Here is a 12,944-nt window from a genome sequence, read left to right on the forward strand (position 1 = left end):
TGATATGCATTTAACTGGAGCATCTATTGAGAAACCCAATTTGCCATAAAAGGAACTGAGGCAAAGAGGGAGACAGCCTTCAAAATGTATTATTCCAAGCCCTGTCTGGAACTCTGTCTCCACTCCCCAAACTTTCATAATTAAAGAATTATCCATGCTTTTGTGCCCATCTTGAATGGATGCAAAATCTAGCTTAGTGGTAATAAGGTTACCCTCCAAAATCACATGGCTAGGTTCAGATCACAGCTCAGCCACTTAAATTTTAATGGCCTTGGGCACAGTCTTTAACCTCCTTAGGATGACGCTGTTTTCTGGGAAGCAATGAGGGCCTTGTAGGGTGTTCAGAGGCACAGTGAGGTAATTCGCATGAGCAGGAATTTGCAGCAAAGGAGAGAAGGGTTTCCTTTGAGGGAGCAGCCCACTCCTGGAGACAGGCAAGGTAATGCTCAAAGACCTGACTTTCCCGTTTGACCGAAACTGTTTCTCTGGTCAACAGACCCAAGTCTCTGTTCCTAGGTTGTTTGATGCTGACCAGAACCTCATTGTCCTGAGGGCACAATCACTGAGGGACAGGTCACACGCAGGTGAGTCAGATGCCGGATGAGGCCAGCTTGCATCCAAAGGAAAGAAGGGAGCAAAAGTCAGGTCGAAGAAGTGGAGTCTCTCTGCGGTTCCACACTTTGCTTGCACTTGGTCACCGTGGATCCAAGCCTGACTCACCGGCGCTCTTCCGGAGAAGCTTCAGCCTCTTCACAGCCGCTTTAAAAAATAGTAAACTGCTAGCGTTGTTAAATGACGATAAAGATTAAACTGGTAATGGAATAAAGGTGCTAATTGGTTTTAACTGCACTGCACAAAAGCTGTGTTTTAAGGATTTCATTACTTTCTATAATTAAACACTAAATTTTAAATACTGGATAGAACCACCACTGGGTTTTCAGGAGAGTGTCCCTGTCCCCCTCCGTCGTCGAGAGTTTGAAATGTCTGAGCACATGGGGATCCCTATGTGGCCATTAAATATAGATACCAAGTCGCCAAATGTCCGGCGAGAACGGAATTAAACAGCTGGGAAGGTGGGCAAGGCCGCCAGAGGTCTGCAGCTCCGCCTGAAGACGCCCAGAGGAGGGTGCTGACGCGCCCACCGCTGGCTCTTCATCGTTTGCCTCGCTCCCTCGGCTTCTTCTGTTCGTCCTTTGGAAGAAAGACTGGAATTTTGGAGCCACCCCTGACGAAGTGCGAAGCCGGAGCCGAGACCCGGCCAGGAAGGAGGGCGGTGGTGGAGCGGGTAGAGGTAATGGTGTCGCCTCCTGGGCGCCAGTGCAGAGCTGGCTCCCCTTGGGGGCAGCTGGGAGCGCCCCGCACAGTGCAGCACCCGTGTGCAGGTCCGCCTCCCATCCATCCCAGCACTGCTGACAGAAGGCGTAAAGATGAGCCCATTTTACTGAAGAATTTTTAATTTTTTTCCCCTTTTTCAATTACAGTTTATATCAGCATTATTTCATACTAGTCCCTGGAGATTTTGACTTCAGCGTGGCCTCAGGTGCCTGCAGTGAAGAGCGAGCACTGCCCCCTAAACGTCTTTATAGCGCCAGCCTGAGTCCTGGACTCTTGATCCAGGGTCGGTTCCGTTTCGCAGGCTGGAAAAAGCCCCGCTGTGAGCCTCCGAGCTCCCTCTCTGGGCAGGACGATGTCCCGGGAACTGGCGCCTGCGTCCCCGGGCCTGAGTGTGACACGGCGGTCGGCGTGTTCATTCTTCCATTTCCCAAGGCGCACAGGCAGTGTTTTTCAGATGACAATGAACAGAAGTCAGCCACAAACAAAACGTGCTCCCCACTCATCACGGGCTTTCCTGCGCCTGCCGCTGGATGGCTTTGCTCCCCGAGTCAACAGAGAAAGCTCATTGGTCTCACTCTGTGAAGACTCTTCATTTCCCCCCAGACTTTCCATTTCACGCCGCGTGGATTTTATTAAGATCTCTTTCGCAGACGCTGAGAGCTGGCTCTATGGGGCCCTCAGGGGTGGCAGTCACGGCGTCTGGAATGCCTGAGCCTCCTGAGACATTCCTTTTCTACTAAAAACTCCCCGGAGAGTCATCTCAAAGGACTGAAACCTTTTTTGGTGCTGGAAGACATAGTTTGGCCTCATGAACGTTTTGTAAAAAGACGTTGTGACCTGAAAACCAGCCACCCAGCAATCCAGTTAATGCCCAACGTCTGAGTGGGAACATCACACCGATAGTTTCTCTCAAGGCCTCCAATGATCTTTAAAAGCTGACTTAAAATAGTAATTTAAAATATTTTCCATTTTAGAATTACTCTTTGTCAATAAAACTTACCTATCATCCCACTGCCTAACAAACTGTCATTGGTTTATTCCAATAAAAAAATCACGTCTTAAAAACATAATTACAACTCAACAATTGAAAAAGAATCTGTCTTCTGATTTTTCCTCTTGAATTTATGGAATAAGAATCTCTAATGTATTCTGTGCTCTTAGGAATGACAGAGAAATAACTGCCTAATGTTCCATCAGATACAAATATTAAAACTAAGCCAACATTTCTCTGTAGTGGATACTGACTTTAGCTCCATACGTTACGAGCGAAATAGCGATCGCTAACATTTTGGAGCACTTCATGGGTGCCGAGCAACACTCTAAATATTTTGCATATCAGGTCTTTAACAGTCATGAGGATCTTACGAGATGGGAGCTGTTGTCTTTCATACGTTCAATGTATGGGAAAGACGTACAGGCGAGTTACTCGACTTGCCCAAGGTCACCCTGCTGGTAAGTGGCAGAGCCCAAGTTCAAACCAGATATAATGGAGTCTCCTTTATGCCATGTTGCTCCCTAAACTGTACCGACATTTACAGAAGGATCACTCAGTTTAAACAAAAGCCTCAGCCTATGCATTCAGATTCATATACTAAAATGTTACAGTCCTCTTATTGGTTCCACTGCATGGAGCGTACAACTGCAGCTTTTTCTCAAGTTCTTTCCGTTTCCCGAGCGACTGAGTCATAGGAGGGAGCGCTATGAAATCACACAGGTGAAAGCCCTCTCAAAAAGAGGTGTTTGTTTTCATTCCTTATGCACTGCAATAACCCACACCACTTTTATCTGTCCCCTTACACCCTTGCGAACGCTTCATCTAAACGTCCAAATATACGTGGATTTTTAGTTCCACACGGTAGTGGGTTGGCCGGCTGGTGTGGTCAAGAATGAACCCGCCTCCCTGCCTCCTGTGAGTCGAGGTGGAGGGTGACCCAGGGCAGGGGCATCTTTCACGTGGAGAACTGTTAGCGCGTGAGCACATGAAGACCCATCTCTTTCCCTGTCTCTGTTCTCGCAGAATGTGTGACACGGGAGAAGGCCTGTTCACTTTTCAAACAAGGGAAGGAGAAATGATCTATCAGAAGGTCCATTCTGCGACACTGGCCATAGCAGAGCAACACGAAAGATTAATGCTAGAAATGGAGCAGAAGGCCCGGGTAAGGCTCCTTTCTCGGTACCTGAACAGCTTGGAAATGACTGTCACTGAGGTCTGATGCGCGTCATGTCTGTGTGGTCCATCCGTGTCTCCACTCGTGTCCACCCCCACCCAGCCCCAAGAGCCCGCCCCAGTCACTGAGTCTCATCTTTCTAATTCCCTATTGTGAGAAAAGCAGTTTCCTTGTGGCCATGGACAGGGAGCCCTGCCTTCTGTGTATCTGCCTATGTGTGAGCTGTTGCCATAATTGCCCAAGACGGGGTGGAGTTCACAACTTTATAATGAAATAAGAAGCGGTGTCCTCGGCCCGTCTCCACATGTAGCTGGACAGTCAGAGAGTCAGCTGTAGGCCCAGGAAAGCTGGGTAATTACCAGAGAGGAGGCGTCTTTTTTTTCTCTTTACCTCTGTCCTGGCATTTCTGAAACTTCTCTGTCTGTGAGCGTGTATGTCAGAGCCGATAATAAAATGTTGCAGGAGGAACTTGATTTGCCTGTTGTCCTGTCCTGGAGCCATGCTACCCACAGGTTCAGGGCCTAGCTAAGAAACGATTTAGTAAAAAATCTGAACTGGTGAATTTTACATGTAGCTGGAAAAAAACTATAAGCTTTATTGCTGACTTTGAAAGGCAAATAATGGAATGATTATTGGCTACAACTTAAGAGGTGAATATTGTCTGTTTCTTCAGGACGTGTGGGGATGCATGAGATTTACCTGTGAGAGCGCAGTGGGGCTTTGGGATATAGGGGATGGGGGTCCCTCATCAGAAAAACAATGGTTCTGTTCCAGTTTAAGTCCACCGACTTCTCTATCTAGTATTAGAGTAGTCTTGATTTTAAATTGTCTCCATTACATAACATTTTAAAGTCTAAAGGGCTTTTAATTATAAAAAACAAAGTAGTCGTCTAACAAATGATCTCGTTATTCTTAATGCATTTTTAAGTTTCTCAATACTGCACACGTAATTTTCTCTCTCTACCTAGGATATGGTATAAAGAGCTTCCCTAACATGTTCATGAAGGAAATTTCTAGAGCTTTTTCATGCTAGCATAATTGTCTGCCCTACAGGAGACACTCAGTTGGTGTCCTGGGTCCCCAATTCCACCACTTACTGACTATGTAATCTCGAGCAAGTTATTTAACCTCTAAATGCCTCATTTTCTTTTATCTGTAAAACGAGGATATGATGGCTCTATTTGGTTGTTATAAGGTATCTGTGCAGTGAGATATATATATACACACACTTCTGAAAATAGACTTGGCACATAGAAAGTACCATGAAAAGTTCATTACTATGATGGTGGCCCATCTGTAGGAGTTATTTTGAATAATTATAAGATTTACAATTTTGCAAAGACACTAAATTGTTATTCCTAACTATAGCTTAATAATATATTTCAATCTCTTTAAGCATGTCTAGCAATCTTGTGCCAAAAAACTTGCAAAACAAAGTTTAATTTGTATTTGCTGTTGACGCTGTTGTGTTATTACGTCCTGTGCCCCTGGGAGCAAGTCCGGGAGCGGAGCCGAGCCCCTGCTGCTGAGGGGTCAGAGCCAGTCGGCCCCTCTCTAAGGTCTAAAGCTGGAGGGGACGCCATGGACACTGGAGCTCAGAGATGGAGGGGAAATGGGGCAGGAGTGAGAACAGCAGCCTCGGGAGGGCCCCACAGTAAATCCAGATGGTTCCAGAAACCACAAATTCAGAGACTCCATCAACTTGGTACATACTCGGAAATGGAGCATTTGGTTTCATTTCAAAAGCAACTGCAGAGCTCTGCTTTTCTCTGGAGGTTTATAGCAAGAAAGTTACTCCAGATCTGGTCCGTCCTTCAGAGTAAGTTGAATTAATGATGCTTTTGGAGGGCAAGTTATACAACGTGTAAACTGCCCCAATTCCCCAAATTCTGGGACCACGAGCAAAGGCTTCCAGATCTCCAAGACACAAGTTTCTCCTTTTAAGAAAATGCCTTTACATGCACACATCTCTTCTAAAACAGAGATTCCAACAAGAATGAAATAGCAGTTAAATACCCTCTTCATATTCATGGAGCAATAACTCTTCATTTGCTTATTTAAAATAAAATGAAAGTCTGTGCTATAAACTTGACAGAAGTATAACTTGGGAATTGGAAAAGCACCAAAGAACCTATCTAGGATATAAAAATGTTGCATTTCATTTAGTAAGTACCTAATACAAAATAAGATGACACTGTTCATTGGCCTTTCCGTTTAAAACTGGTCTGTGGAAGATTAATATTGATCAGATAGAAGATGTTTATATATTTTAATGTGATTAAAAAGATTTTACAAGATTAAATTACCAATGAACTATATAAGCAATGAATGCCCCAAATATACTTGTTCAGGCAATTAAATGAAGCATTGACTTACATTCTTTTAAAGGTGATTCAGGACTGTTACTGGCTTTATAGATAAACTTGAATAGGAAATAATTTCTCAACAACCATTTCTCAACTATAAGAGAAAGAATTCAATACACTCTTTTGATGTCATTTGTGTGTAAAACCTTGCTTTTCCCTTGTTTGTTACCTTTCTTTTAGAGGAACACATGAATAAACATATTTTGACCTATCCCCATAATCTAAGATAGGCACTATTTCTACTCCTGCTTGAAGGATCTAATATCTAGAAGAGCAGTGAGAGTAAACAGGACATTTGCACTGCAGAGTATCCGATAAAAAGAATCGCTGAGCTGGTGAGGTTCATTTTAAAAGCGTGTGTTTTGGTTTCCTTCACCGAAAAAGATATTGAAAGAATTAATTAATATTAACTGACTCAATTAAGAAGATTTTATACTTGACAGTAAAACTTACCCAAGTGTTGATTACTACCAGACCCTGAAATAATTTTTGCCTAACAGGTGCATGAACGGGGAAATACTGTTACATTGCATCATTTCCAAAATGCACACTTTTTTCGCATTTGAACATCTCTCTCGTCTAACGTGGGTTTGCAGTTTCGTTAGTAGCACTGTTCTTTCCTGGTGCCACATAAAATACTTTCTTTTCATTGATGGCATCTTAGAGTGCACGGTACTTGTTATAAAACATATTCTGAAGACACCAAACTATCATTCCCAGCTGTAGCTCAATAGTATCTCTCATTTCCTTCCGAGTATATCTAACCTGACCGCAAGCACAGTGTGATCATTTTAATTTTTGAAGGAATGAGAAAGCCTCTGGAACGGTCTCTACCCCAGGCAGTTCGGACAGGACAGTGGAAGCAGCCTTCATGCCCACATTTTACAGGAATCTCTCAGTTATGAAAAAATAACATGTTTTCCCACACTGAAAATGTGAAGAATCTGGAAGCATAACTGTCTGATGAGAGTGCACAGAAAAATTTCACCACGTTTTGCAATCTCTTGTCTAAGAATTGTTCATAGACATTTAAGAAATTCTGGGAAACGTTTAAATGCTGTGATTTGTGATTGCAAGTGGTATGTAATATTTAACAGGCAGGAATCGCTGTGAATGAATTCATTACTCAAAGTTCTACTCGTCAATCTATTGCTCAGTCTTATCAATTCGTAATCATGAGAGAAGAGCCTTCATTCTTATCGACAGTGACCAGTCCCCTGCTGGGAAATGCTATTCACATAATTGTGAGATCTCATTTTACTGATGGATAGACACTGATTGTAATAAACCAACACAGCTCAATTAGAACAGATTATTATGGTCGATAATTAAAGTGAGGCCCCTGATCCTAATGAACCGGCTCACTGACTATTGCTCCCATTTCAGAACACTAAAGAAAATGCAGTCTCCAAAAATACACACAAAGAAAAACGCACACTGCCACAAACACACACCTGGGAGGGAAACGGTGAGAAGGCAGGGTGTACATTTTCTAATAGGCGGTGCTGTAACACAGTATAGCAGTAAGGGTTTTACTTATATCATGTTATTCCCTAAAAGTTGGTCAATGCATGGTTTAGAATACAAATAATAACATTCATGTTTGTCAAGTCTAATGAAAATAATATTCCACAATCTAGTTTTAAATGACACCTAGCACCTTCCATTAAATGACTGTATAAACTACATTTTATGTTAGTCTGGTGCAAACTCAGCAAAGTGTCTTCTAATTCCTTTCATTTCTCTTGAATAAAATGAAGGATTCAGTGTGAGACGTCCCCTATTGAAAATTAAGTCAAGTCTGTGGGAAACCAATGGCCCATAAATCTCCAAACTTCAGAGGACGGTTTGCGTGAATCCAAACAGTGCCGAGCTCAGCTGGCTAAAAGTCTCTGGGGCTTTCTATTCTACACAGTCTTCAGGTTTCATGAGCTCTTGCCCAAGAACAAAAGAAACTAAATGTTCTCAACTTGAATTCAGTATTTCCACTCTAAGCAGCACTACATTTTTTTTGTTACACTGACATACACAGGTCACGTTAGCCTGTTTCCTAACCATCCATATTTGTGCAGCGTTTCTAATTCACAATGTATATTTCTGCCCAGTCCCTTTGTCTCAGACAGACCAAGGAACATGTTGACACATCCACCCAGGGATTTCTTAACTCCATCCTACAGAAGCTGTGACTGTTCTTTCCCAGCTTATGTTATGCAGGAGGGTGTACACACACACACACCCTGCCATATTCCTCATATTCATATTTCTCGAGTTGTGTACTTCTATGAGGGTCTTAGACTCAGATCCAAGCACATGCCTCTGTCTTCATTGTCATTTCTTTGATCACTCATTTTGGACAGATTTCCACGTCTTAACCATATAGACATGGACACCTGGTGTAAGCCACCTCCCCATGCAGTAGGAGCAATCGTGATACAGCAGTCCTCACTGAGCACTTCTGATATGACAAACGCTATGCCTTTCACTGTCAAAGCATCATCATATAAAATATTTATAACACTTAAGGTGGATTATATTAATTCCAATTTAGAGATTAGGAAAAATTGAGTCTTAAACAAAGTGTAAGTGCCTTGCCTGAGGTCCAGTGACTGGACAGCGGTGGAGCTGATGTCTGATGACAGGTCGGTGGACGGCAAAGCTCCTGTGCTCACAACTCCACTATCCTGTGTGTGTGTTGTGCTCTTCTGTTTGGAACGTAGGCAAGAGGAGCTCGCCCTCCTGCCTTGGTCCAGTGGGATTTACCCAGTGGGGGTAATTCTGATCTTCTCTGCTCCCTGAAGTAAAGGAATTCAATAATTTATTTTACAGTGAGTTATGGTGAAGAGGAAATGTCATGGTCTTTGAAGCCTCAGAGACATCACTTGCTGGCTGTGTCACCATGAACAAATGACATGACCTCTCAGAGCTGCATTTTCCTTGTCTGTAGAGTCCAGGTGGCATATTTGTTGACAGTTTACGTGGGTATTAAATGAAATGACGAATAACACCAGTTTGCACATTGCCGGGCACAGAGAATGACTCATCATTGCTAATTTCTAAATGCTGGATTTTTCCTCTCCCAGTTGTACGGATTTGTGTCTCAAGTGCTAATAGGATTTTCAATTTCTGAGGCAATAATTAGGGAGATACAGAGCAAAAGGAGAATTAATTTGTTAACATTTTTATATGGATGGATTTTATGTGGGTAAACACAAATTAGCATTAATGTTTATCACAGAGGGAGGCAGAATTTTGAACAGCACAGGGAAATTGTGAAAGGCAATAAGGTCTCGTGGTTAATTTTTTTGATAAAAGCAGGAATAGGTGCGGGTAGGCAGTCCCTTCACAAAAACCACAGCAGTCTTCAGGCCCTACCTGCTTCCTCCGGGCAAACTACAAGGCTGTATTGTTGCATATTATATATTATGTTGGGAAGGAGGCTCATTTTTCCCAGTAGCATCAAAGTCTAAAGAGCAATGGACTCAAGTCAAAAGAACTGTTTTCCAGTAGAGGTTCTGAAGTTGGGATTTTCCCTTGAGCAAGTTCCTGAATATTTTCTGGATTTTGATTTTCCACCGGTAAGATGAGAACTGCTAGATTCTCCAAGAAGGACTGTAACTTTGACTTAGGTGGCCTGTGCTCACAGTTAGCTTGGGCTTCCTCCCACCATGGCAGCCTCAGGATAGTGAGACCTACACAATGACTCAGAACAACTGGAGGGAAGAAACTGCCTTGACCATCTTAAAGGGTACCCCCACAGCAGACATGACATCATGGTGACCACATGTTATTGATCAAAGCAGTCACCAGACAGCCCAGATTTGAGAGCGTGGGACCTAGGCTACCTATTCCTGAAGGCAGGCTTTTCCATTCTTCCACAAAAAGAATGCAATGTTTAATTCTATTTATGATGCAACCTCATTTGAAAGACATCACATAGAATCTCTTGATGGTCAAAAAACCTACAGAGGTACAGAGCAGAAACATGATTCTGTTCTTGAAGCTCCCAGGAGACGTTCGGTCTTGGAGAAGTCGATAACTACCTCAAAGCCCCAGCCCCCTCTCATTTTAAAGTGGGACCCCTCACCCCTTCCCCATCTCCCAGGAATCTTATGAGGATGCAACTAGATCACGCAAATGATTCCTGGGCCAAATGCCGGGTAAAACGACTAAAAAAAGATAAAAACACAGACTATTTGAATTCAGCTGAAAATAAGGGAAAAAATATTACCTATACACATGGTGTAAATGCCTAGGGAATTCTACTAAACCAAGTGCAGGTGAGGCAAAGAAGAGATTAATGGATGATGAATGTCACCATTTCTTGAGACAGAATCTCAGAGTTTCAAGAAAAGTAGAGGAAATTATTAACCCATGTATTTGGAAGAGTGGGGGCTAAGAGAGGGAGGTGAGGTTGGACCCTGGGGCAAGGAAAACTTTAAATAAGTGGAGTTTGAAAATATGGCTAAAGAATGGAAACTAAGTTATAGGACCACGACACAGTCAAGAATTGCCTGCCGAGCTCCATTTTCACATATAAAATGGCACTTCCATCTACAAGAGGAAATGGGCAAAACCATGTTAATTAGTGATTTGAAATTAATTAACACTTTCCTTCATATCTGATGAAGCACGTTTTAAAACTAAACCAATATTTAGAGAAGGAAATACAGAGTTAATTGTGTGTGTGCGTCTATAGAGAGACTCTATGTTGACTGTACATCTTTTCAAGTATCTATAAGACATATACAAAAATTGCCATATATGAGATAAAAATGAGTAATAAACTTCAATACACAGAAACTACTCAGGCAATGTTCTCTGATCACAATGCATTCTTAAATGAAAATAAAATATTCATGAAAAAGCAATATCTCAACAAAATGTACACAAGCGACCTTCTGTATAAAAGAGGAAATGGAGCCACGATTATATAACTTAGGAAAGAATTGTTTTCATTCTCCTTAGAAAGCCTTTGGGAAGTGGACCCGGTGGCATTCAGAGGCCAAGGCATTCATTAACAACCTAATAAGAATGCAAGTGCAAGTGCAGAGCTTGAAAAGACAAAGACCAAGAAAACAACGTAAAAGAAACAGAAGGTGGAAGTTATATAAAAGAACAATCGAAAAATGTAAATTCTTTAAATAAATTTAGAAACCCACCTCTCGGAGGTGGGGGGTGGGTGAAAAAGGAGAGAGGGAATATGATCAACGCAGCGCTGTGATAACTTTGCGTAGTGACGGACGGCTCCTAGACGTAGCAGCCATTCTGTTTCCCAAATGGACAACCACCACCACCAAAAACATACGGAAAAGGTCTTTCATCACACGTGGGGAAGATGAACTCGCTGGTGATCTACTGTATGCTAAGCAATAGACAAATTATAAAAGATCTAAGAGTGCGATTCCTATGAGGCTCATTTGGTGGATTAGTTGATGCTATTAATGGGCATTGCTGACACTAATTAAAGATGTGTGTGTTTAATTAAGTTTATACCTCACACGAGGAACTGGCTTTAGAGGTGAAAGCCCTTTTGTCCCAGTGACAATTTCACAGAATGAGCCTGGCCTCCACCCCTTACCATAGTGGGATGGTGGCTTCAGTGTGTTTGAAGATGGTTTCACAGCCCCCTCCCCACCCACAAGCTTCTCCAGCCAGTAGGTCTTGGGTAAAACTAGACGTGGGCCTGGTCACAGCATCCCAAAGATGCTGAAGAGCACTGGCCTGTTGTAACCCAGAAGTTTAGCTTCTCCCCCACTCCCCCTGCCTACCAATCATGGGCGGTGGGTGCAGGTAGTCCACCTATCTTCATTCATAATAAGGAGGCAAACTTTGAAATTGAGCAAATTCTGAAAAAATATAAAAATCAGTTGCTGTGTTGCTATTTGAAGCCATCTTAAAAAAAAAAAAAATTCCTTCGACAGGGCCAGACTTTTAAATACACTGAGTGGGGCACTTTTGTGCCAAGACACAGCATCTTGGAAATGTCTCACTACTAAAAAAGTAAAATCAAATTGGGATGTTCAAGCCCCTGGGCTTCAGAGTCTTAAAATGGAAAGGCCTGTTAGTGTCACAGGGCATTTAAGATCCTGTTATACCCTCTCAGGTACGTTTCTTCTACTCGGGGTGGTGACTAACACCCGGTGGGAAGTGCGGAGGTACTGGGGCGGGGAGACCTCGGGAGGAAAGTGCACACACAGCCGGCAAACGGTGCTAAGGCTGCACTCAGCACAGCTGAGCTTTACCGCTCCCAGGTACTTAATAAGGGGAAATTGGAGATTTTAGTATCAGAGGATTGCCCGTTGTCTGTGAGAAAGTGGATGTTTGCTCAGATTGCATCAGAGAAATGTGCGCTAAGACCACATCAAACCGTTTCTGGGTGTGTTTTTAAAAAACCTGGTGTGAGTCAATAAAAATAAAGTTTCTTCTTGAAAACTCCACGTGAAGGCGTGTACTCTCTGAACTCGCCGAACGCCTGGGCCCTGGTGCAATGTGCGGACCTCATCAGCTCACCTGAATTTTATGTTCAAGAAAATATGCCACCATTTTATTACAGACTTTTGCAGGGAAAACACTTTTTAATACTTGAGATCGTGTCACAGGACCAAGAAGAAAGATCTATGCAAGGAAAGAGCCATCGAGTAAGGGCAGGAGGAGGTGTCAGGGAAAACCTGTAACACAGGGAACTGGGTAAAACAGAAACACGATCCTGAGTTGACAGCGTTCTGGGGTATGTGTCTCAGCAGGGGCTCCCACCTCTGTTGCTTGAGCTATTTTAAAATTCAGTCAGCTGTAGCAAGCTGATAGTAATACACGTAACTCTGTCATAGAAATGCAGATACGTTCTCCTGGCGGATACAGCTATTTATTTCTGTGGCTGTCGATCAGCTTTCCTGATTGTATGTCCTTGGGAACCAGCGTGGAGTCAGTTGTACCACCTCTTTGCTCCTTAATGAACCAGTGGGATCACGTTGCTTACAAGTGTTCACTTCATGTCTTTTCAGCCATGATTTCACCTTTTTTTTAAAAAAGTTACCCATGAGCAGCAGATGGAGCCGGGACCTGTAACCCCACCTCT

At 42.9% G+C, this 12,944-nt stretch overlaps 1 protein-coding gene across 1 annotated transcript in view; it reads left to right on the top strand.

Moving 5' to 3' along the window:
- DOK6 (docking protein 6) overlaps nucleotides 1-12,944 on the top strand; it is a 183,048-nt gene that overhangs the window by 130,565 nt on the left and 39,539 nt on the right. Inside the window, exon 6 of the mRNA XM_087818901.1 lies at nucleotides 3,353-3,491. Coding sequence (XP_087675027.1) covers nucleotides 3,353-3,491 — 139 coding nt within the window. The remainder of the gene's footprint in view (nucleotides 1-3,352; nucleotides 3,492-12,944) is intronic.

The sequence above is a fragment of the Miniopterus natalensis genome, chromosome 7 (assembly GCF_054644295.1).
Source record: "Miniopterus natalensis isolate mMinNat1 chromosome 7, mMinNat1.hap1, whole genome shotgun sequence".
Classification (NCBI taxonomy): Eukaryota; Metazoa; Chordata; class Mammalia; order Chiroptera; family Miniopteridae; genus Miniopterus; species Miniopterus natalensis.